The following is a 21,368-nucleotide window of genomic DNA, read 5'->3' as shown; positions in this document are numbered from 1 at the left end:
GGCCATCCCGGACGCAAAGTCACTGCATTGGCCCGGATCCGTGAAGGACAAAAACATAGAATGAATAAAATATATATTTTGAATGGATGGGTTGTGTCAGAATCCTTTCCATCTCATCTCCATAATATGAACAATGCGAAGGGAAAGACACAGCAACAGTCAAGGCAATGAAGGCCTGATGGAATTTGTGTGTGTGTGTGTGTGTGTGTGTGTGTGTGTGTGTGTGTGTGTGTGTGTGTGTGTGTGTGTGTGTGTGTGTGTGTGTGTGTGTGTGTGTGTGTGTGTGTGTGTGTGTGTGTGTGTGGGGGGGGGGGGGTCAGTTAATCTTAATACTCAATTAAATTCTGCGTCTTCCACCTCCCAGGGTCACCATTTACCCACCATTTAATAAAAATATGAAATCATATTGTGAGCTTGTTCATGAAAATACATCAATAACATCTCCAATTCTAACTTTGCAGTCCATCTTATCTACTGCAAAATGCTTGCAAAATGTGTGTGAAAAAACGTTTTACTTTGTTCCCTCACGTGTCGTGTTCTGTTTAGGACATGCTCCCACCAAACCCATCTCCCTCGCCCACCACCCATCTCCTATTTATTTCCCAGACCAAGGTCGCTCCAGCCTCCGCTCAATGCTCAGAGCAGCCATTACCCCGGGCGCTGGGGCAGAGATAGGCCGGCACCATGATGCCAATACTGATAAGCTGCTGTTGTTTAATATCTCAACACGCTATAAACCGTTTTGCTCTATCTGATGTATACCGCGGGGGAAATGCCCCGGTACCAATATCTTGTTTTCCCCTGGCGGCGTCAGTGTACAACGACCGTATCATATCGTGGGGCACTGTTTGATCTAATGTTGTCAGGGTGGAGACACTGAACATGGATGGAAACTGTGCTGGCCCATTTGATGATTTTGAGCATAAGCTTACTGTTACTCAACAACCACAGACACCAAAGGAACAGCTCCTAAGGATAAGGATATGCGACTTGTCTTTTTAATTGGCCGAACTTGGTGCTAAGGGGATGGCAAATAACATCAGCTAGCCCCGATGTCAGCCAATCAGAACAAGTAATTGCAATCGTACTTTACTAGCCGTCCACGCTGTCCTTGAGTGTACTTTTAAAGTCACGAAGCTTAGAAGTGTGGTTGCTTATAGAAAGAAGGATGAAACACAGTACTATAGCATATTGGGTGGAAGTTGGGCACCTTGGTCCGGGAACTACAATGAAACAAAGTCTGCATATGCCTGCCATGTGCAACTGCACCAATCTGCATGTGTGTTCCTTTATTTTGTCTCAACTATGATTTTGTTGGTTTGCTCTTTTTGGTTTGGATTTTTGATTTCAGTTAATTTTCATTTGAAAGGATTAACTGGCACTTTGTTTCTTATTTCCTTTTGTTTCAGTAAAGGGACCCGGCAGAAAGTTAAGTCTGCCTACAGATCTTAAGACTGATCTTGGTACGGTAGGCGAAAGCCAGCAGTTTTCTCTTCCGTTCATATTCTTTCTGCTTACTTTTCGTCATTCTTTCTCTCGGTTATTTCACTCAGTCAAATTCGAGTTGCATTGCTTTCCTTCTTTGGTTTGTCTCTCTCTCTCTCTCTCTCTCTCTCTCTCTCTCTCTCTCTCTCTCTCTCTCTCTCTCTCTCTCTCTCTCTCACTTTGTTCTGTTTTCTTCGTTTCCTCTGAGTTCCTCCGCTCAGTTTTCTACATTTCCTCCTGGGATTTTCCAGCCCTCACGACGATATTAACCTGTAGTGTTTGTCCTTTTTCCACCTGTCCTGTGCTGCATCTTCCTCTCCTTGTCTCTAGTATACATTTTGCAAGTGTCTCTGAAGGTGAAACGTGACTCATGTCCATATCTAAACTGGAGGGAGGTTCTTCTCAATGTTCTCTCATCAAACCAGTACATGCTCTGTTCTTAGCTGTAGTAGTTGTTTCGTTTGCTTTCGATCCTTCTCTATCTTTCTCTTCTTTTGAGAAAGCTACCTCTCATTGGCCGCTTTGCTCTTCAGTGATTGGTCCTCATTCTCGGTCGCCTGATGCAGTTTCGCCCCATCTCTCTCACTGGTTGATTCATGTTTCTCCTTTCCTACAACCAGATCATTTGCATTAACAGATCCTCTGCAGTTTCTCTATTTCTTTCTCTGTCTCTCTCGTCTTTCTTTCTCACTGCCTGTTTCTCTAACTGTGTAGGTCTCTCGTTCTCTCTCTGTCTCTCTCTCTCTGTCTCTCTATCTTTCTCTCGTTCTCTGTCTCTCTGTCTGTCTCTCTCTCTCGTTCTCTCTCGTTCTCTCTCTCGTTCTCTCTCTCGTTCTCTCTCTCTCTCTCTCTCTCTCTCTCTCTCTCTCTCTCTCTCTCTCTCTCTCTCTCTCTCTCTCTCCAATGTGCTGCTGCGTAGCGTGCACGTGTGCTCCGGCCATGGCACGCATGTCTCTATAAACTTTATGTGTGTGTGTGTGTGTGTGTGTGCGTGGTTGTGTGTGTGTGGCCAATGTCAAAAGATGTGCTGGTTTCTCTGTGCTATGGGCCTCAAAGTATAAATCATGCTTTCTCTTTGCTCTGACAGGTGTTAGCCGGTGTCATGGCCGTCGGTTAGGGGTTTTAAACAGACTCTGTAATTAAGGCCCACCTCTGCCGTCATACGTGATTATGTGGAGGAGGAATCTGGTCCACAAAATGAAATGTTGATACGAAGGAGGTGGGAAGGATGAAACAAATTATAGAAAATGATCTCTCTGAATGTTTTCTCAGAAACCGTATATCGCCGTAATTGCACAGATTTTCTCACCCAAACAAACCAACGCCACTGCAAACATTCAAATTATATTACCTGTTCAATTAAGCTTCAGTCAGTAAAAAATATTGTGTGTGTGTGTGTATTTATGTGTGTGTGTGTGTATGTGTATTTGTATGTGTGTGCACTGACACAATTTGCTTCTACCTGTGTGTGCGTGTGTGTTTGTGAGTGCGTGTACGTGCAAGTGAGTGCGTGTGTGTGCGTTTAAGGGTACAATAACATGTTCTGGATGGGCACCGATTTTCATAGGAGGTTCCCGGGAAAAACGACCGAATCACTCACTTCTGATTGAAATCCATTCAAAACAAAAACCAATGTCAAACGGAACAACCAAAGTGATGTCGTTGGGTCGGCCATTATGCAGGCCCGCGTTGCCCCGGGAACCCCCTGCTGTTTGCACGCGGAGTGGTCAGCAGCCTGCTGTTTTTCATCTTCACTTTCGGAAAATGGCGTCCTTTGCACCATGGCGACCCCGCCTCCCCCATTCTCTGCACCCCTTTATCTAGACTGCACATTTATCAGAGCGCTGCCAACCCTCTTGGCTCACAGCTCACAGCAACAGACGCCACGCAATGCCAAACATGTTCCCTCTTTCCATTCATGAGCAAAATGGGCTCCAACCACGTGTGTGTGTGTGTGTGAGTGTGTGAGTGTGAGTGAGTGAGTGAATGCGTGCGTGCGTGCGTCTGTGTGTGTGTGTGTGTGTGTGTGTGTGTGTGTGTGTGTGTGTGTGTGTGTGTGTGTGTGTGTGTGTGTGTGTGTGTGTGTGTGTGTGTGTGTGTGTGTGTGTGTGTGCGCGAGTGCGTGTCATGTGAGGGACAGAAGCAAAGAATAAGATGAGAAAAGCCTTTAAACTTTCACTTTTAAAGGTGAGGCCTTGTTGCCATGGGCGACGGGAGGGCCGACGGCCACGGCGGTTATTTCTACACTTGAGTGACAGGGCCCTTCTAGAGCGCCGTCATGAGCTGGCTAATTAAGACAACATGCTCGTGTTCGCTTGACGCAACCACAAAGGAACCGCACAATACATTCCCTACCTTGTGTCTTTGTTTGTGTATATGCCTGGTGTGTGTGTGTGTGTGTGTGTGTCTGTGTGTGTGTGCGTCAATACAAAAACAGCCTGCAGTTACCACACAAGTGATTTGCCATGTTCATCAATGACACATTATTAAACGATTATTCGGCTGAACGGTGACAAACCTGACACAAGTCCCCCGTGTCACCAGCACGAACACCACTGGTGCTGTGGTACGGGGGGGAAGTGGAGATGAACAACAAGTCTGTGGATTGGCCGACGCTAACGACTGCGAACTCGTCACCAAATCACCCCTTTGGTCTGCTGATGAATGCCTACCTCTCTCTCACTCTTTCTCAGGGCACAAGTTGATTGATGCCAGTGTCCTCTCTTTCTCTGCTCCTCTCTCTCTGTTGATGTTTTCTCTTTTATATTTTCTATCCACCACCAACTGTTTTCTTCTGCTCTTTCAAGAATGTTCCTAGCTAGTGATCCTTGCTCTACCTACTGCTTTCTCTCTCTCTCTCTCTCTCTCTCTCTCTCTCTCTCTCTCTCTCTCTCTCTCTCTCTCTCTCTCTCTCTCTCTCGCTCTCTCTCTCTCTCTCTCTCTCTCTCTCTCTCTCTCTCTCTCTCTCTCTCTCGCTCTCTCTCTCTCTCGCTCTCTCTCTCTCTCTCTCTCTCTCTCTCTCTCTCTCTCTCTCTCTCTCTCTCTCTCTCTCTCTCTCTCTCACACCTCCCTCCTCCACGCCTGACCCCCCACCTTCCCCAACGCCTCTACTCTAACATCCAACCGACTCTTACTTACTGCACCTTTCTTTAACTCCAGTTTGTATGAAGTGCTCCTCTTTTCATTTCTCCTGCCTTTCTCCTCGGTTCTGTTGGTCATGTGCTCTTTTTGCTAATGCTCTGCCGTTGTTACAGATCATGTCAATGGACATTGCACTAGTCCCACCTCCCAGCCCTGCTCGGCGGGGAAGCCCCGCATCCCGATCGGTCCCGAGGGGTCCCGGCTTACCCGCAGAGGGCCCGGCAGGCCGCCCTTCCGCAAGGCCCAGTCCGCCGCTTGCATGGAGATCTCTTTGCCTGTGTCCCATACCGAAGGTGTGTGCCTGTCCTCTCCCTTGCCGATGATTCCCTCTAACCTCCTAACCCCCTGACCCCTGACCCCTGACCGCTGACCTCACCCCCCCCTCACTAAGTGCATGACGCCACCACCCCTGGCTGTGTTGGTGTGGGTGGGCGAGAGGGGTCAAGGGTCAATGATACACAATGTGCCTTACCTGTTTTGCTGCGTGGGTGTGGGTTAGCGAGAGGGGTCAAGGGTCAATGATACACAATGTGCCTTACCTGTTTTGCTGCGCGGGTGTGGGTGGGCGAGGGGTCAAGGGTTAATGATGCTTTGTTGTTTTTGGTTGTTTTCGTGTTTTATTTTATGAGTCGCTTCGTTCTTAGCGAGCGCCACGTTATCGTTGACGGATAAATTAGCGCGTTAGCCGACGAGCGGCGTCTTAACGAGCAGACGAACGAGCAGATGACCGCGCCGGAGGGGGTTCAAGGTGTTTGGGCTCACAGCTGTCACGCATTGTCACACTTGCCTTTTTGTTTTTCCTCTATATAGTCTCGCGCTTTTCACACCCGCACTCTCGGCCGCACCTCACGGAGCCATGTGCTCAACAGACAAGCCTGCATGTCCATGTGACAAGTGTGTGTGTGTGTGTGTGTCTATGTGTGTGTGTGTGTGTGTCGGTGTCGGTGTGCATGTCTTGTGTGTGTGTGTGTGTGTGAGTGTGTGTGTGTGTGTGTGTCGGTGTACATGTTTGTGTGACATTGTGTCGTGTGCGCTTCTTGTGTGTGGGTGTGTTTCTTATGTATGAATGCAGCATGTGAGGCAAACCAGCATACTGTGTGTGCTTCTGTGTGTGTCTGTCTGTCTGTCTGTCTCCGTGCTGCCTCAGCCTAGCTGGCGTTGACCTAAGCAGCACCGCCATGACACTGTAGCGTTTTCCATCCTGGCCTCGCGCCCGGCTCCCTGTAAAGAAATGCATTTTCACTCTGGCCACACCACCAGGCAGCGGACGACACCCTCCCAACGCCGTTATTATTCGGGGACACTTCGTTCCGTCCCCCGACTGAGACACAATCCTTCGCGGTGACCCCTTGTTGCTCCGATTGAACGAAGACTGGCACCAGGTTGTCAGGCGCTCGCTGCCCCTGGCACGGCAGAACGGGCGGCGAGGACGGGGAGAGGCTCTGATGATTGGTCCAAAACACTCAACCCCAGTCCCCCCATGCCGTGGCCACCGATGGCTGGCGGTCTCTTTATCCTTACACCACACCACTAACGTCGGCACGCCACTGTCGTCCGCCAGACACCGACCGCTGAGAGGAGGGGGGCGCTCTCTCGCTAATGGACCGCTAGACGCAGCTTAAACGCATCCCCCCCCCAATCCGGAGGGATGGAGCCCTGCTGGCTGCCTTTGTGTTCTAATGACTGGTTGGCAGAGGTGCTTTTACTTCAGAGAGAGAGAGAAGGTCATGAGGGATGAGGGCAGACACGACAGGGTTGTGATGATAGTGTAATGCTGACGATATAGCCAGGGAGAGACAAGAAGGTCCCTTAAGTAAAGGCCTTTCGCGGTGCACCTGATGATCGCATGGACGACGATGATGATGATGATGATGTGCTCTGATTTGTTTTGCCGCAGGTGCAACTATTCTGGAGCCTTATACTAAAGGCACCCAGCCCCCCCATCATAACAACATCAGCAACAACAATATTGGTTTTCACTTCATAATAACGTCATTTATAAGCCTTTAGTTAATGATGAACGAATCTTTAACTGAACGCTCATTGACTGAACGTTATTGTAAAGTGTTGAGGCTAAATAACGGGTACATATACACCTATTAATAATTGACAAGTGGGGCACATTAATCATTCATTAATTAACATTAGTTTATACATTATTATATTGCATTAGCATAGGGGTTAGGGTAAGGCGTAGGGTTAGAGTGAAACCCTACAGGACACGGGTTTCATAAACCAGTATTAGTCAACCATTATAGTTCTAAATTGGTGAAAAAACCAAGCATATATTCTTCCAACAACAAATACAAAGTAGAAATAAAGACGCGTTAAAAAAGTGAGGTCAGAATAAATATACACAGAATCAACCACCGCAGAATCCTATTCTCGGAGCCGCCAATTCCAACAGGCCAAGCCGCCCAGCCGCTGCGAGGCAGACAACACTTTCACACTAATCTGGTGATTGGATTCACATTGCTTCCTTCAGCCAGCTCATTATATGGCAGTGACCTGCAGCCAAAGGGCGGGCTGCATCCCATTACAACAAGCCAAGTCTTCTGCCGGGCTCGCCGCTACATAATCGACCAGACGTCCCCCCCCCCGTTCGAGGCGTGGATCCGACTGTTGCCCACTCTCGCTCTTCGGAGGATGTTTATAAACACAACCAGACACTCCGGCGATGATGGGCGTGAAATGAAGTTACAAATATAGAGGCGTCTGTGTGCAGCACTGCTTTAAAGACTGAACCTAGGGGCCTGGCTGAGACATTACCCCAACAATCAATTCAAATGTTATTCTCAAATAAATGACTTAAAACAAAAAGAAGCCCACCCTCAAAGGCCCCCAGCCTCCTCGATAACGACCTCCATCCAGGGAAACGACATGTCTGCGCTTATTATGGGATGGTTGCATGAGGGCAGACCCACAATGCAACGTCAGTGTTTATCCCCAGTCGCTCGAGGCGTGCAGACCCCCCCCCCCCCCCCCCCCTTATCTTTGCACCCTGCCGTGCCGGTGGATTGGGCTGCATCGCCACGGCGATGCACCAGCGGGGTCACAGGCATAATTAAAGGTCAACAGCCGCGCGCGAGGGCTAATGAGCGCACGACGGGCGTGGCCGCCAGGAGGGAAAGGGCAGGGGGACGCTGACGCCACGTCAACACACACACACACACACTAGCATGCACACACACACACACACACACACACACACACACACACACACACACACACACACACACACACTAACATACATACACACACACACACACACACACACAAACAAGCATTCACACACACACACACACACACACACACACACACTAACATGCATACACACTAACATGCATACACACATACACACACACGCACACTTACCTGCATACACAGACTCGCACACAAACACACACACTTACATGCATACACAGACTTGCACACGTACACATACACACATATACTCACAGATGCTCACACACACACTCGCACCATACATGCATGCATAGACTCGCACACACAGTCACACACTAACAAGCACACATTTACACACATACACTCATACTTGCACACACACACACACACACACACACACTAACATGCACACATACACTCGTGCACGCACACACATACACACCCATCTTCTCAACTAGGCGAGGATCCTGAGCCAACAGCCATTAAATATTCAAACCCTTCAACTTGATTGGCTTCCATTAATTGCCTCTGGATTTTATATATATATATATATATATATATATATATATATATATATATATATATATATGTTCGTAGCATCTGTCTGTGTCTAGTGTTGCCTCCGGTCTGTATGCTGCTTTGAGATTTTGTGTGTGTGTGTGTGTGTGTGTGTGTGTGTGTGTGTGTGTGTGTGTGTGTGTGTGTGTGTGTGTGTGTGTGTGTGTGTGTGTGTGGTTCTTGAGGCATGTCTGGTGCTGCCTCGGAGCCCTCTGACCGGGTCACCAGAGAGACCCCCTGCCCCCTGTCAAGTGTGCCCGCTGTGCATGACTTTCATTAGCTCAGCACCCCAGGGGCAGTCTCACACATCCATCCACACACGCACGCACGCACACACACCCAGCCACCAACCCGCACGCACACGCACACACACACACACACATCCACGCACACACAAAAATACACACAGCAGGGTACGATAAATTGAGTTGCCACGACGCAACGCAGGCTCGAAAAAACATCAAAACACAAAGAAATGTTTTCACCCTCGGCCGTGTTCATATTGGCCCAGACACGCTGCAACGCGCTCGGCTGTGAAACGCATCAATCACTTTCACAACCCAAAACTGTGTAGGATTAGAATGGTAGGATTTCTGGTAGGATATTCTGACCTCTCTCTCTCTCTCTCTCTCTCTCTCTCTCTCTCTCTGTGTCTCTCTCTCTCTCTCTCTCTCTGTCTCTCTCTCTCTCTCTGTGTGTGTCTCTCTCTCTCTATCTCTGTCTCTCTCTCTCTCTCTGTGTGTCTCTCTCTCTCTCTCTGTCTCTCTCTCTCTCTCTCTCTCTCTGTCTCTGTGTGTGTGTCTCTCTCTCTCTCTGTCTCTGTCTCTCATTCTCTCTCTCTCTCTCTCTCTCTCTCTCTCTCTCTCTCTCTCTCTCTCTCTCTCTGCCATATTCTAACCAGTCTGTCCTTTGCTCTGTTTCGTCTTTTCCCCTCCTTCTGTCCCTCTGTCTGTCTCTCTCTCTGTCACTGTCCCGTATCTCCGTCCGTCCGTCCGTCCGTCCGTCCGTCTCGTCTGTCCCCTGGCTGTCTGGGTGGGGTGGGTGTCCCGTCGTGGTTGTTCGGTCGCTGGGTGGGTTGGGGTCGTGTCGTGTTCCCCGTGGGCGACCAGTAGGTTATACGTCCAGGAGGGCCATGCTCCAACAGTTGCACGGCGTCAGTATGTACTCCCACGACGAGCACCACTCGCCCGCCGCCTACTGCTGGAGCGAGAAAGGTAAGGAGAAGGGGGGGGGGGGGGGGGGGTGCACCGGACGCAGCAGTCTCTGCGTCCATTCCACCGTCCAGTCCGTACGTCCGTCAGACAGTCCGTCCGTCCGTCAGTCCGTCCGTCCGTCAGTCAGTCCGTCCGTCCTGTCGATCCTCCTGTAAGCATATCACACACAAAGGAATGAAAGATAAAAAAACAAATCTTCCTGAAAAGAAAAAAAGGACTTCATGTCCCGGAGAGGCCGGGAGGAAGCGAGGCAGTCTCTCTCAGCATGGGGGTTGTTTTCATTCCCCCCCCCCCCTCTCTCCATGCCAGCTCCATGTGCTGCTTCTCTGTTTGGATTTGGGATCCAAGGGCTTCACGGTTGTAGGATAGTGCACACTCATTGTGTTGAGGATTCACTTATTTCTACACAGCTGGAGCGTATTTATAAAGGGACATGTAACATGTGTTTCAAATGTCAGTTATGCTATCATTTTATAATATTGTCATTATAATAGGAGTCCATAGCAAGTACACTTCAATGAATTTGGACACTTTGCATCAGGAGCTCCTTTTTGATAAAGTCTGCAGTCTGTGTAGTGTAAGCCAGTGGAAGAGAACGCATAGCCTGGTTTTTTTAATTATTTAGAATATGGAATCATACTTGGGCAATACCAAAATACTTTCATGATGGAAAAGCATAAATATGTAATGGTTTGGGGGCACATAAATGGGTAGCAATCACAAGAGGTCAAAGTAGTCTTTGTTTTTTCGTGTTAACTGAACGCACGTGTGTGTGTGTGTGTGTGTGTGTGTGTGTGTGTGTGTGTGTGCGTTGTGTTCATGTGTGCCCATTACTCTCTGTGTGTACGTGTGTAAAATTGTATGTAGGTAGGATGTTATGTTATATTATTTTTCCAGTTTTAGGTAAGAACCAGGGAGGAGAAATGAACTGTTAAATACTCTAATCAATTCACACTTGGGATTTGCATAAGTAAGTCTTGATTGAGTACACTGATTATTATTATTACAACAGACTATAACTATAATAGCTATGACCTTGTTTTAAAGAGAAATACGTGTGTGTCTGCTCTCAGGAGCTTGTTCCATTCGCCTCAAAGATTTGCATACAATAGAAAACCCAATATTTTCTTCAGAATGTATTTCTCTCTTTTTTTCTTTTTGTTTCACCCTTATCATCTGTCCATCTATCCGTCTTTCATTCCAAATTTCCCATCACCTACTCATCCCACATTCCCATTATCCATTTCCCATAATGCATCTCCCACCACCTTTCCCACTACTTTCTCCCCATCCCTCCATGTCCCTTCACCTGTCCTCCCCATCCTCTCTCCGATTGGATCGCTCTCCCCTCCCCGCCTCTCTCTCTCTCTCTCTCTCCCTGATTGGCCGGTTCGCCTGTCCGTCGTCCAGGAGCCGAGAGCAGGGAGAACTCCTTCAGCCGCTCCCGCAGCTCCAGCGTGTCCAGCATCGACCGGGAGACCAAGGAGGCGGTGACCACGCTGCAGTTCGGCGAGTCGTATGGCCGCAAGGGCGACGCCCAGCCCACCCCGTGCCTGTGGGTGGGCACCAGCCTGGGCGTGGTGCTCCTCATCCCCATGTCCGTGCCCACCGAGGAGGAGGAGCGGGTGGAGGAGCCCGTCACCATCGGCCCCGGCGGTGAGCCCCCCCCCCACCAAACCCCAGCCAACCCCACCCACCACACTACTCTCTCCACATGGGCGCTCCACCTCCCGTCCCTCTGTCCAATAACGATAATAATACATTTTATCTCAGGGAGCCTTTCAAAAGCGCTCCAGGTCACCTTACAGTTAAGACAAGCAAATATAGTTAAACCCAGGAAAGTGTAGTTAAAACAAACACATTTAAAGAATCAACAACATATTCGTTCCATCGGCTGGTGGGTGGAGTGACGTGGGATAGGCCAGTTGAAGAGGGATAGGATGGAGGTTCTAAAGGTGGGGAGAGACTCTGTAGTGCGGTTGGATCGTGGGAGAGTTCCAGAGGCGAGGGGCAGAGCGGCTGAATACTCCTGAATGCCTTGGTTGATGTCAGCCAGGTGTGTCGGCCAGGGGTGCGAGAGAGTTGTTATAGTTTCGGATGCATTGATAGAGAGGGGGGGTTGGAAGAAAGTATGCAGGAGCCATTAACCTGCTCCCAGTAGATAGCGATACACTCCATCTGTTTTCTGCATCTGCCCGTTGCAGATGGGACCAGCCTGGCTATTTTTCATATAATTCCTTTTAAGGAACGTATTAATTAAATGAATTTATTTCAACTGACATTTAAAACGTCAGTTGGGATTTGGAGATTCGGATAAAAGATACAAAAATCCCTCCTACGTCTTCGCAGAAGAAAAAGGAAGCAAAACCCCTGTTCCTTCCATACCATTTAAAGTCAAAGACAGCTTTATTGTCAATTCCAAAATATTTGCCGGACAAACAGAGGAATCTAAATTGCGTTTGTCTCCGACCCACGGTGCAATAAGGATCAAATTAAGTAAAACCAGTAATATTTACAATAAATAAATTCTAAAAAATGCAAAAAAAACGTCTAAGCCAAGAGTTTGTGGGGGCAGAGGGAAGGGAGAGAGTTGAGCTTCCTGACAGCCTTTCGGAAAAAGCTGTTTACCAGTCTGTTGGAGCCGGCCCGGAGGCTGTGGTACCGTCTCCCAGATGGCAGGGGGCTGAGGAGGCTGTGTGAGGGGGGGGGGGGGGCTGGGGTCACCCACAACGCTGGTTGCTTTGCGGGAGAGGCGGGCTCCGTAGATGTCAAGGAGGGAGGGGATCGGGGGAGTGGGACACCGATGAAGCAGTGATGCTCCCATACCACACAGTGATGCAGCTGGTCCGGATGCTCTCGATGGCGCCTCTGTAGAAGGAGGCCATGATAGACGGTGGGGCTTTTGCTCTCTTCAGTTCGGCTTGCGCTAAACAAGTCCCATCCCTCTAATGTCACCCAGGGGCCGTCCTATTGATGAAGGGCTCAATCCTGCGCCTGGCCTTCCTGGACCTGGCCGGGGCCATCATCCCGGGCCCCCACGAAGTGTGGCGGGACCCCAACGGGCCCGAAGACCCAGACCGACCCCGACCGCGCAAGCTGATCAACTTCTCCCCGTGGTCGTCGCAGGACGGCTGCGCCGAGGGCCACCTGGCCGTGGTGTGCTCCGAGCGGCAGGCCAAGGTGCTGCTCATGCCGTCCCAGGCGTGCCTTTTCGTGCACAACATCACCGAGTCGTCCTTCGTGCTGCGCGCCGACGTGGTGACCGCGTGCAACAGCGTCTGCCTGGCCTGCTTCTGCGCCAACGGCCACATCATGACGCTCAGGTGAGGCCCCGATCGCGCCCTGTTTGTTTACGCCCTGTCGATCAGTGCTTTAACACAGCGGGGTCGGCGGCCATGTTGGGGTTGTTATCAACAGGAGCCGATAATTTTTTTTTTATTCTTGCTGAATTTTCGGCTGTGAGCGCCTTGCGTTTTAATCCGACGGAGAGCCCCGGCACGCCAGGTAGCAAACAAATCCACTTGAGAAAACGAGCGGTCGTGGTTTCAGGTGTTGAGATTCTTGCGAGGTTGTTTTGTGATGTTAAAAAAGGCACAGCACGACGCTGTGCTTTTGTCCAGGCTTCAACTGAAAAGTCTGTGGGGCGCTTCACACTTTACCGCCCGCCAACACCGCCGGTGAGATCGCCTCTCAGGCGGCCCGCCGACATTCTGTGGTTGAAAGGAGGTCTCCTCCCTTACGCTTACTTGCTTTAATGTGTTTCTGAACCGCAATGGGCTTTCCCATTAAAGTGGTAAGACTTAGATAACGCAAGGCTAATAAAAGCTTAGATTAATTTCGCAACCAATTAGTAAAACCCCAGGGGACAGCGCCATCTCTGGTGAAGCACGGGTTATTGCATTGCTCTTTCTGATTGCTGAAATTGGACCATGCGATGTCCCTTGCTATATCCAACTAATAGTGTTTGATCCCTGAAGGCTTCGTATTAGTGCCGAGTGACTCTTCAATTGTATGGCTTGTTTACCCAAATGGTAGATGATAATAAGAGTTAATTCGATATTCCGATTCATATTCATACACAGAGAATTTGATTTCAAACTCTATTGGTTTCTCTTAGATTCGGGCTCGCGTTTCTGCGTCTTTTTTAGGAGTTATTAGAGTTGGAGTGCGCTGTCTTTTGAAGCCGCTCTTGGTTTGCGTTCAATGAGTGCACATCGGCCTGTGTCGTGCATATCAAAGCCTCTTCTGCCTTTTGTCTTATGCGTCTCTGTTCTGCACCCCCCCCCACCCCCCCTCCCCTTGTTTTGGATCATGGTGTGCGGCTCCCCCGACAGTTTACCCAGTCTCAGACCGCTGATGGACGTCAACTACCTGCCGATGACCGACATGCGCATCGCCAGAACCTTCTGCTTCACCAACGGCGGGCAGGCACTCTACCTCAGCTCCCCCACCGAGGTCCAGAGAATCACCTTCAGCCAGGACATGTGTGAAAACCTGCAGGTGGGTGTGTGTGGGTGTGTAGCTGTGTAGGTGGGTCGGCCGGTGGGTGTGTGTGTGCAATGCATTTCACTTCAAGTTTAACCCCCTCATGTTGTGGACTCTCACAGTCAGAAAAAGAGCCTGAGTAAGTTCAACAGGAGTTTTTCCTTTTTGATGAAACTATGCTGCCACCTGTAGGCCCATGTAGTTATTACAACTATTACACCCCAAAAAGGCCCTATACATACTGCCATCCCAATAATACGGGCCCCTAAGGGACCTTGCATAGAAGAAAGAAAATGTAACTGCTTTGTTAAAACAATTATGTGTTATTTTACACATGACATGTAGCTAACGATTAGCCAGCTAGCTAGCGTGAACAGCTTCCGTCCTAGAAGGAGAAAGGAAGACCTTTTAGAGTTCCTCCGAACTAAGTAATTCCCAGAACTTACAACATACTTAGCATATTTCCATCGAGATAAGCCTCTTAATATGTCTTTCACTTATTTGAAAACCAATTCTAAAGCCTAACACTGACTTTATTTGTCTACATTTTCTGTCCAAACTCAAGTTCTGCTCCGTTGTTCTTTTGTTTATTGGAGAAAAGTTTTTTAAAAAGTGTTTCAGGCACATAACATTGTATAAAAAAACTAATTTGTTTTCGCCTGAAGGTTTTGCTTTTTCACCCCCTACTGATTTGTTTTTGTCTGACTGAATTTCTACTTGCATTTCTTTCGTTTCACCAGCTAGTCTTTTTTTTATCATTTTTTTCATTTTTTTTATCCAAGACAAGTCATGATTTTTTTCTCACTGTGTATTCCTTTCTCACATCACATATATCTCCCTATTTTTTTTTTTCCAATGCAGCTCCCTTACGGGTCTCCGTAGAACAAGAATATGCCTGACATAACAAGCAAATGAAACATCAATAACAAAACATAAATCCATAAGTCCAGCGTGGAGTTGAGCCTCAGACGACCCCAACGTCCACCTGTGTGAATTAAAGGGACTAGAATAGCATTTCATTTGCTATCCCATACCAACACACCATGTGCTTGTTTTCTCGGCCGATACAGGAGATGCTGGGAGAGCTGTTCACGCCCATAGAGACGCCCGAGGTCCAGAACCGAGGATTCCTCAAGGGCTTCTTCGGAGGGAATGCCCAGAACCTTGACCGAGAGGAGCTCTGTAGGTCACCCCTTAGCACTTCACACCGATAACACAGTCATGTTCATCCTTGTATTTCACTGCCCTTCTCTACCTACTGACACACTGTGAAGCCCAGTGGGTCCTCTCCATTATAAATCCATCATCCACTCCACCGTGGGCCGTAATCACGCCAGCTTGATTTATCCAAAGGCCTTTTTTAATTGATCAGGTGAGGACTCAACCACGATGGGGTGTCCTGTTATCGGAAAATAATGAACGACGCGGGTGGTCATGCCCAGAGTGGTTTATTCAGCTAATGTAAAAGTTACCAGCAATGATTACAAGTTAGTTATTTAATCAATTACATTATTGTTTTTTGTTCAAATTAATCAATACAATTTTTAAATATTGTTTTTGTGCGTTGCCAAGGTCATCTGGTCGGTAGTTGTAGTGTGTTGTTTTTCATTTTGGATTCGAAGGGAATTGACCCGTATCTGTTTAAAACGCGGAAGTTTCCCGATATTGAAGGATAATGCACAACCTTGGAACATCATTGACCAATCGGCATCAAGTATATAACAATGCTGTGGTATAATGTCGAAACATTACAAAACAACTCAATCATAGCATTCTCATGTCACCTCATCTCTACTATTAATAACACGCCGAGGCTCATGCACCATGATCCAAAACTGCCTCATACCAAGTCGTTCTTTGACGAGCTGACCACTGACGTGTTCGCCGTCTCCCCGTCTCCCCCGGCGCCCGCTAGTCGGCGAGGCGTCGGCGGGCAAGGCCTCGCGGAGCCTGGCCCAGCACATCCCGGGCCAGGTGGGCATGGAGGGCATGAAGGCGGCGGCCGGCGGGGTGGTGGGGGACCTGGCGCGGGCGCGCATCGCCCTGGACGAGAGGGGCCAGCGGCTGGGCGAGCTGGAGGACCGCACCGCCCACATGATGACCAGCGCCGAGACCTTCTCAAAGCACGCCCACGAGGTGCTGGTTTTTTCACTTTCTTCGCACAAATCGCTGCTTAAAAAGCGCTGCTAAATGCCCTAAATGTAAAGGTAAATGAGTTGCGTGGCGGTGATGGGGCGTTCACGAGGGTCACCCCCTCCCATAAAATATCATAAAAATGAGATTGTTGATCTCAAGGGGGGTTATCCGTTCGATGAACTTGTTGTTAATGTAGATGGGCACTCACAATTTAGTTCATTTTTGCAGTTTTAAGGCCCAATCCCATTTCTACCCCTTACCCCTTCCCCATCCCCCTTGTTTTGAAGGGGGAAGGGGAAGGGGTAAGGGGTAGAAATGGGATTGGGTTTTAGGCCTAATCCCATTTCTACCCCTTACCCCTTCAAAACAAGGGGGAGGGGTAAGGGGTAGAAAATAATTGGGCCTAAGTCTTATCTCTAGTCTAGTTTAGTCTAATTTCTCTATAGCAAGCACACCAGTTAGCTCAAGTTACTTTCAGGTCTGTAACATAAAAAATGGGGGGGTGGGGGTAATGTCAGTTAAATATTGCATGATATATATGCATGACAGCAGTGTTCTTAGAATCAACTGTGTGGTGTCTTTTGTCTAAAAATGTAATCTTTCCCGAAACAGAAGCATGAGGTAACTGTTACCTATTAATTGTTACCTCACGACAGTCGTGAGAGAGCCTTTTGGAAAGGGAATTTGACTCAACAGCACCCCTGGGAGTACCGGGGTGGTATTCCATCAGGAGGTGTGAGACAAAGATGAAGTGGGCCATCGCCCACTTCTTGAATAATGTTGTCAGTACAAAGAAGAAACACTCAATACACCTACGCCAGTGCCTGCGGTAGCATATACAGATATTATTCGTTGCAAATTTTTCTTAATCTTTGTGACGGCAAAACTGGAACATTTTAGTTTTTAAGTATTTAAGTTTTAAGTATCTTAAGTATTGAGAGCCTTGAGAGTGATGTCGGGCCAACTGTCCCATCTTCCGTTGGAACAGCTGGTAACCCTTTTTTTTAAGTTTCTATTTCGAGGTCCCTCCTCTTATCAGTAGCCCAAGCAGAAGCGACGTGTTGCGGGGTGAACGCAGAGCCGGCTGAGTGCTTTCCTCTGCGGTGACAGCCCGTCCCTGCTTTGGTTGCACTCTCTAACCACCCTGTCTTCCACGGTTTGTCTCCCCCCCCCCGTCTGCAGCTGATGCTGAAGTGTAAAGACAAGAAGTGGTACCAGTTCTAATGGTGGGACGGGGTGCGGAGACCTGCCCCCCTGGCCCACGACACGGACTTTCACTCTACATTATGAGCGAGAGAGAGAGAGCGGGATAAAGAGAGAGAGATAGACGGTGGGAGGAAACGAAGGCGCTACGAAGAAGAGGGGACTCCTGCCTTGAAAACGGGGCTCTCTCTCTCTCAGGAGGCTTCTGGTTGAGCAGCTGTTGGCACATTGTTGAAGGGGCTCGACGGGTCGGGCACTTGTCTAGACGCGTTGTGACAGGAAGGAGCACCACGACTAGAGGACAGTCTCACCAGGGGGCCCTGAGGAAGTGGACGTCCTAGTGTGTGTGTGTGTGTGTGTGTGTGTGTGTGTGTGTGTGTGTGTGTGTGTGTGTGTGTGTGTGTGTGTGTGTGTGTGTGTGTGTGTGTGTGTGTGTGTGTGTGTGTGTGTGTGTGTGTGTGTGTGTGTTTGAACTGAGGAGGCTCCTGGACCTCTGTGTGTAGATACTCTCAAGTTAAGAAACCAACAACAAAAATGCATGAAAACAAAAACATACAAACAAAAAAAGTGGATGACTACTAAAAAAATACAAAAAACTGCCATATTCAAAAGCAGCATGCTACTTTAAAACGGAAGGAGGTACGGAAATTACACTTTTCTTTAATAATATAAGCCAATGAGAGAAACTATGAGAAACTTTATATATTTTTTGAAATATTGAGGAAAAAATAGTCTATATATAAAAAGGGAAATGTATACCTACATTGCTATTAAGCCAAAATTTGTGTTCTCATTTAATGTTTTTTTAAATTTGGTTTCAAGAATTCCACATCGATATTCATTATGAACACTTGATATTAACACCTAACACAATATTAAAGCATATATAGCAGTGTTTTCTCTATGGATGGACTCACAGCGTCTAATGCTGACACTTACCAATTACTTATCTTCACTGTCATACTGATTTCCTTGTTTTTGTTGCTGCTAATTAATGAGAGCATCACCCAATAATAGTACCCTTCCCAAAATACAATCAATAGACTATGATGAGATTATGATAGCGAAGGCCATTGGAAATGTTGTGGTGGTGACTGAGAGTTGAGACATTAATTGAGGGCCAGGGCAGTGTGTGTTATATTGATACAGCAATTGTACTATTCATGTGCCATATAAAGAAAAGAAGAATTCAAAACTTGATCCGGGATTAGCACCCACCCCTCTACAACCCTACTGTAACACAGACAAAGAGCTAATGTATTGGTAGGGTGATCAGTCTTGTTTACGATAATTCAAATAAAGTCCATTGAAATGGCGGCGATGAGAATATTTTATCATAATCCGAGGGCTGGATCTGATTTTGACGTTCTAGATATTTTTTATTTTTTACTTAATTGTCGTTATTTGCTGTTGTCATTTGTTGGTTTGAATTTTTCTGATGCCTTTGTGTGTTTGAGATCTGTACGCCATTCCCGTGAATGTTTGCGTGTGCAGGCACGCGTACGAATCACAGAGAAGAGAAGAAAAGAGGGAGGGAGAGAGAGAGAGAGAGAGTTAGAGGTAGATGGAGAGAGATGGGGAGAGAGAGGCTGAATCCCAATAGCCGGGCTAAGGTCAGACTCTTCTTTCTTTGCCAAAGCAATCGAAACATGAATGAACCTCCTCTTCTCTCACCCCAACACAAGTGTTTGTATTGCTCTTCGGTGGATTGGAGGTTTTACGTACCAGCGTATCACTGCAGGTATCCTACTGTTTTGTAATGATTTATTCTCATGATTGTTGATTATCTTACTGCTTATTGATACGAGACGGATGATATGAACGACGCCCAGTTGACCTTATATGGAGTGCATTTGTACGGGACAGGGTACAGAAGGAACGTAAAGATCTGTTGTTGTTTTTATCGTGACGTTTAGGTATGGGTCAGTCATTAATGAAAATGTGTACAATACGTGTGTGAGATATTCACTCTGATTTGGTCTATAAAGGCAAATGGGTTTTCCGTTGGTTTGTTTTAGACTTTGACATATTCTTGACGACTTATGGTATTCTCGTGTCCTGATGCCATTTTCTATGGTAATATTCGCCTCTCCAGAAAGGCTTTGTATGTTTAAAGAAGAAAAATAACAAAGTGTTTTATGATACATTGTTACGTATCATGTTGTTAATTGTGCTGTACATGGATAGGTTTCCAAACATCACTAGCCAACCGCATTAGCCGACGGCGTATTGGTGTTACCTGTGTGCATTCAGGTCTACGGGAGCTGAGGTTTTAAGCTGAGGGTTCTCCATCTCAAACAAGTTTGGCCTGTCGTCATATGTGAGAGTATCATATGTGCAAACACAAGAGGCTATTTGCTGCCTGCAACACCAATTGACAGCCAACCACAGATTAGCCCACGAGACCCCATATTGATATAGGCTAGAGCCCTAATTGAATTAGAAAAAGCAAAGACACTGGAGTTTTTAAAAAAGCGCAATTGTCCATTGTCTTTCACCAGATAAAAATGTGGTTATGAACACAACAGAGAATATAGCTTATATATTTCTCTGCATGTACCATCAATGAAACTTTCGATGGCAAAGAATACATTAAGAAACATTTAAAATAGGTTCCTGTAGACAGGGTGTTTTATTGTTTGTTTTGTTTTTTTTACCAACTGTACAGCTCAATCCTGGGAGTAAAGAGAGAGAGAGAGAGTGAGAGACAAAAAGTAAAAAAAACATTCATAGAAAAAAGGAGAATTAGAGTATTTTTCTCTGTAACTGTCGTACCCGTCACTGCTGGTATTGAAGCTGGGCTAACCTAGCGTTGTCTGGGTCCCTTGGACTAGGGTTGTCTTCTGACCAAGCATTTCTCTAGTTTTATCAAATGATGGCAGCAAAGTTTGTCTTGTTTAAATGGATTCTACCACCTTTCGTTCTTATTGATATTATACTAGTGTAATAGAAATTACTGGACAAAAAATATCTGAACTATGTTGATGCAAAATCAAGTTTAAATAAACATTGATTGATGTACACAATCGAGAGCTTTGTTTGATTTATCCCCAAAACGTGCTATATTGTGTTATTTGAGAAGATATATCCTACTACTGGAATGAATAACCCCTGTTTATAGGCTATATTGGTTTGATATTAACAGAAACGGTTCTAAAAACCCATCCCCATACATTCTGCAGGTCTACGGCCGCGGGAACGTATTCAGCAGGGGGTGCTGGAAAATAAAAAACTCAGCCTGCACTAGACTCGCAACTCGCTACATTGATAAAAAAGAAATATAGCAGCGCAGCTCAATTACACCAGTGCATGCGCGCACAGTCGAAAATCGATCGTTGTGTTCACACCATGGTTCACATCCAGCTTCTCGCAGAACAAGTTTAGCGCACCACCGCTCCCCTCACACTTTTTCATATAACTTTTTTTCAGCACTAGGTCATATGAGCATTAAATAAATGCTGCGTCTCAAACTCCTTGGACAGCAGCGAGGATGACTCGCTTTGCCACGGGCCGAAACAGTGCGGAGCGACCACCACAGCCAGAGCGAACACAGCGGGGCAGAGGAGTGTCAGGAATAGTCTTTGGTGTACCGTTTCTCCCCGTTGACACGACAACACATGACCGGCATTTTCAGAAATCTCCACTTTGGCCGGAGTTTTTAGAAATGATCGTTTTCTGTGATAAGACAGGGCCTCAGACAGGGGCTGCAGCACCCCCAGCACCCTACTTCCCGCGGTACTGTCTGGGTCTACCTAACACCTACATAATTACCTCAATCTTTGTATTTTAAATAATGATCATATAAGTGTCTCCGACTTGGCAGCCCAATGTTTTTCCATGCACTTTGCCGTGTTGAGACATCTGAGGAATTGGAGAAACCTGGAAAAAAGGCGCTGCTTCGATAAAAAGAATTGCAGCTTTTCCATTCCGGGTTCCGTCCAATCAGAGGGTCGCTTGGTG

The 21,368-nt window shown here is 47.3% G+C and overlaps 1 protein-coding gene across 1 annotated transcript in view; it reads left to right on the top strand.

Annotated features, from left to right (window-relative positions):
* Positions 1-20,434, top strand: part of stxbp5l (syntaxin binding protein 5L) — a 94,743-nt gene extending 74,309 nt beyond the window's left edge. Inside the window, exons 7-15 of the mRNA XM_060039472.1 lie at positions 1,410-1,463; positions 4,740-4,919; positions 9,483-9,584; positions 10,995-11,240; positions 12,544-12,907; positions 13,919-14,084; positions 15,140-15,251; positions 15,985-16,205; positions 17,388-20,434. Coding sequence (XP_059895455.1) covers positions 1,410-1,463; positions 4,740-4,919; positions 9,483-9,584; positions 10,995-11,240; positions 12,544-12,907; positions 13,919-14,084; positions 15,140-15,251; positions 15,985-16,205; positions 17,388-17,429 — 1,487 coding nt within the window. The 3' untranslated portion in view covers positions 17,430-20,434. The remainder of the gene's footprint in view (positions 1-1,409; positions 1,464-4,739; positions 4,920-9,482; positions 9,585-10,994; positions 11,241-12,543; positions 12,908-13,918; positions 14,085-15,139; positions 15,252-15,984; positions 16,206-17,387) is intronic.
* Positions 20,435-21,368: the final 934 nt, after the last annotated feature.

Source organism: Gadus macrocephalus, chromosome 20, assembly GCF_031168955.1.
Source record: "Gadus macrocephalus chromosome 20, ASM3116895v1".
Classification (NCBI taxonomy): Eukaryota; Metazoa; Chordata; class Actinopteri; order Gadiformes; family Gadidae; genus Gadus; species Gadus macrocephalus.
The sequence above is the reverse complement of the archived record's forward strand: the minus strand, read 5'-3'. Positions and strand labels throughout refer to the sequence as shown.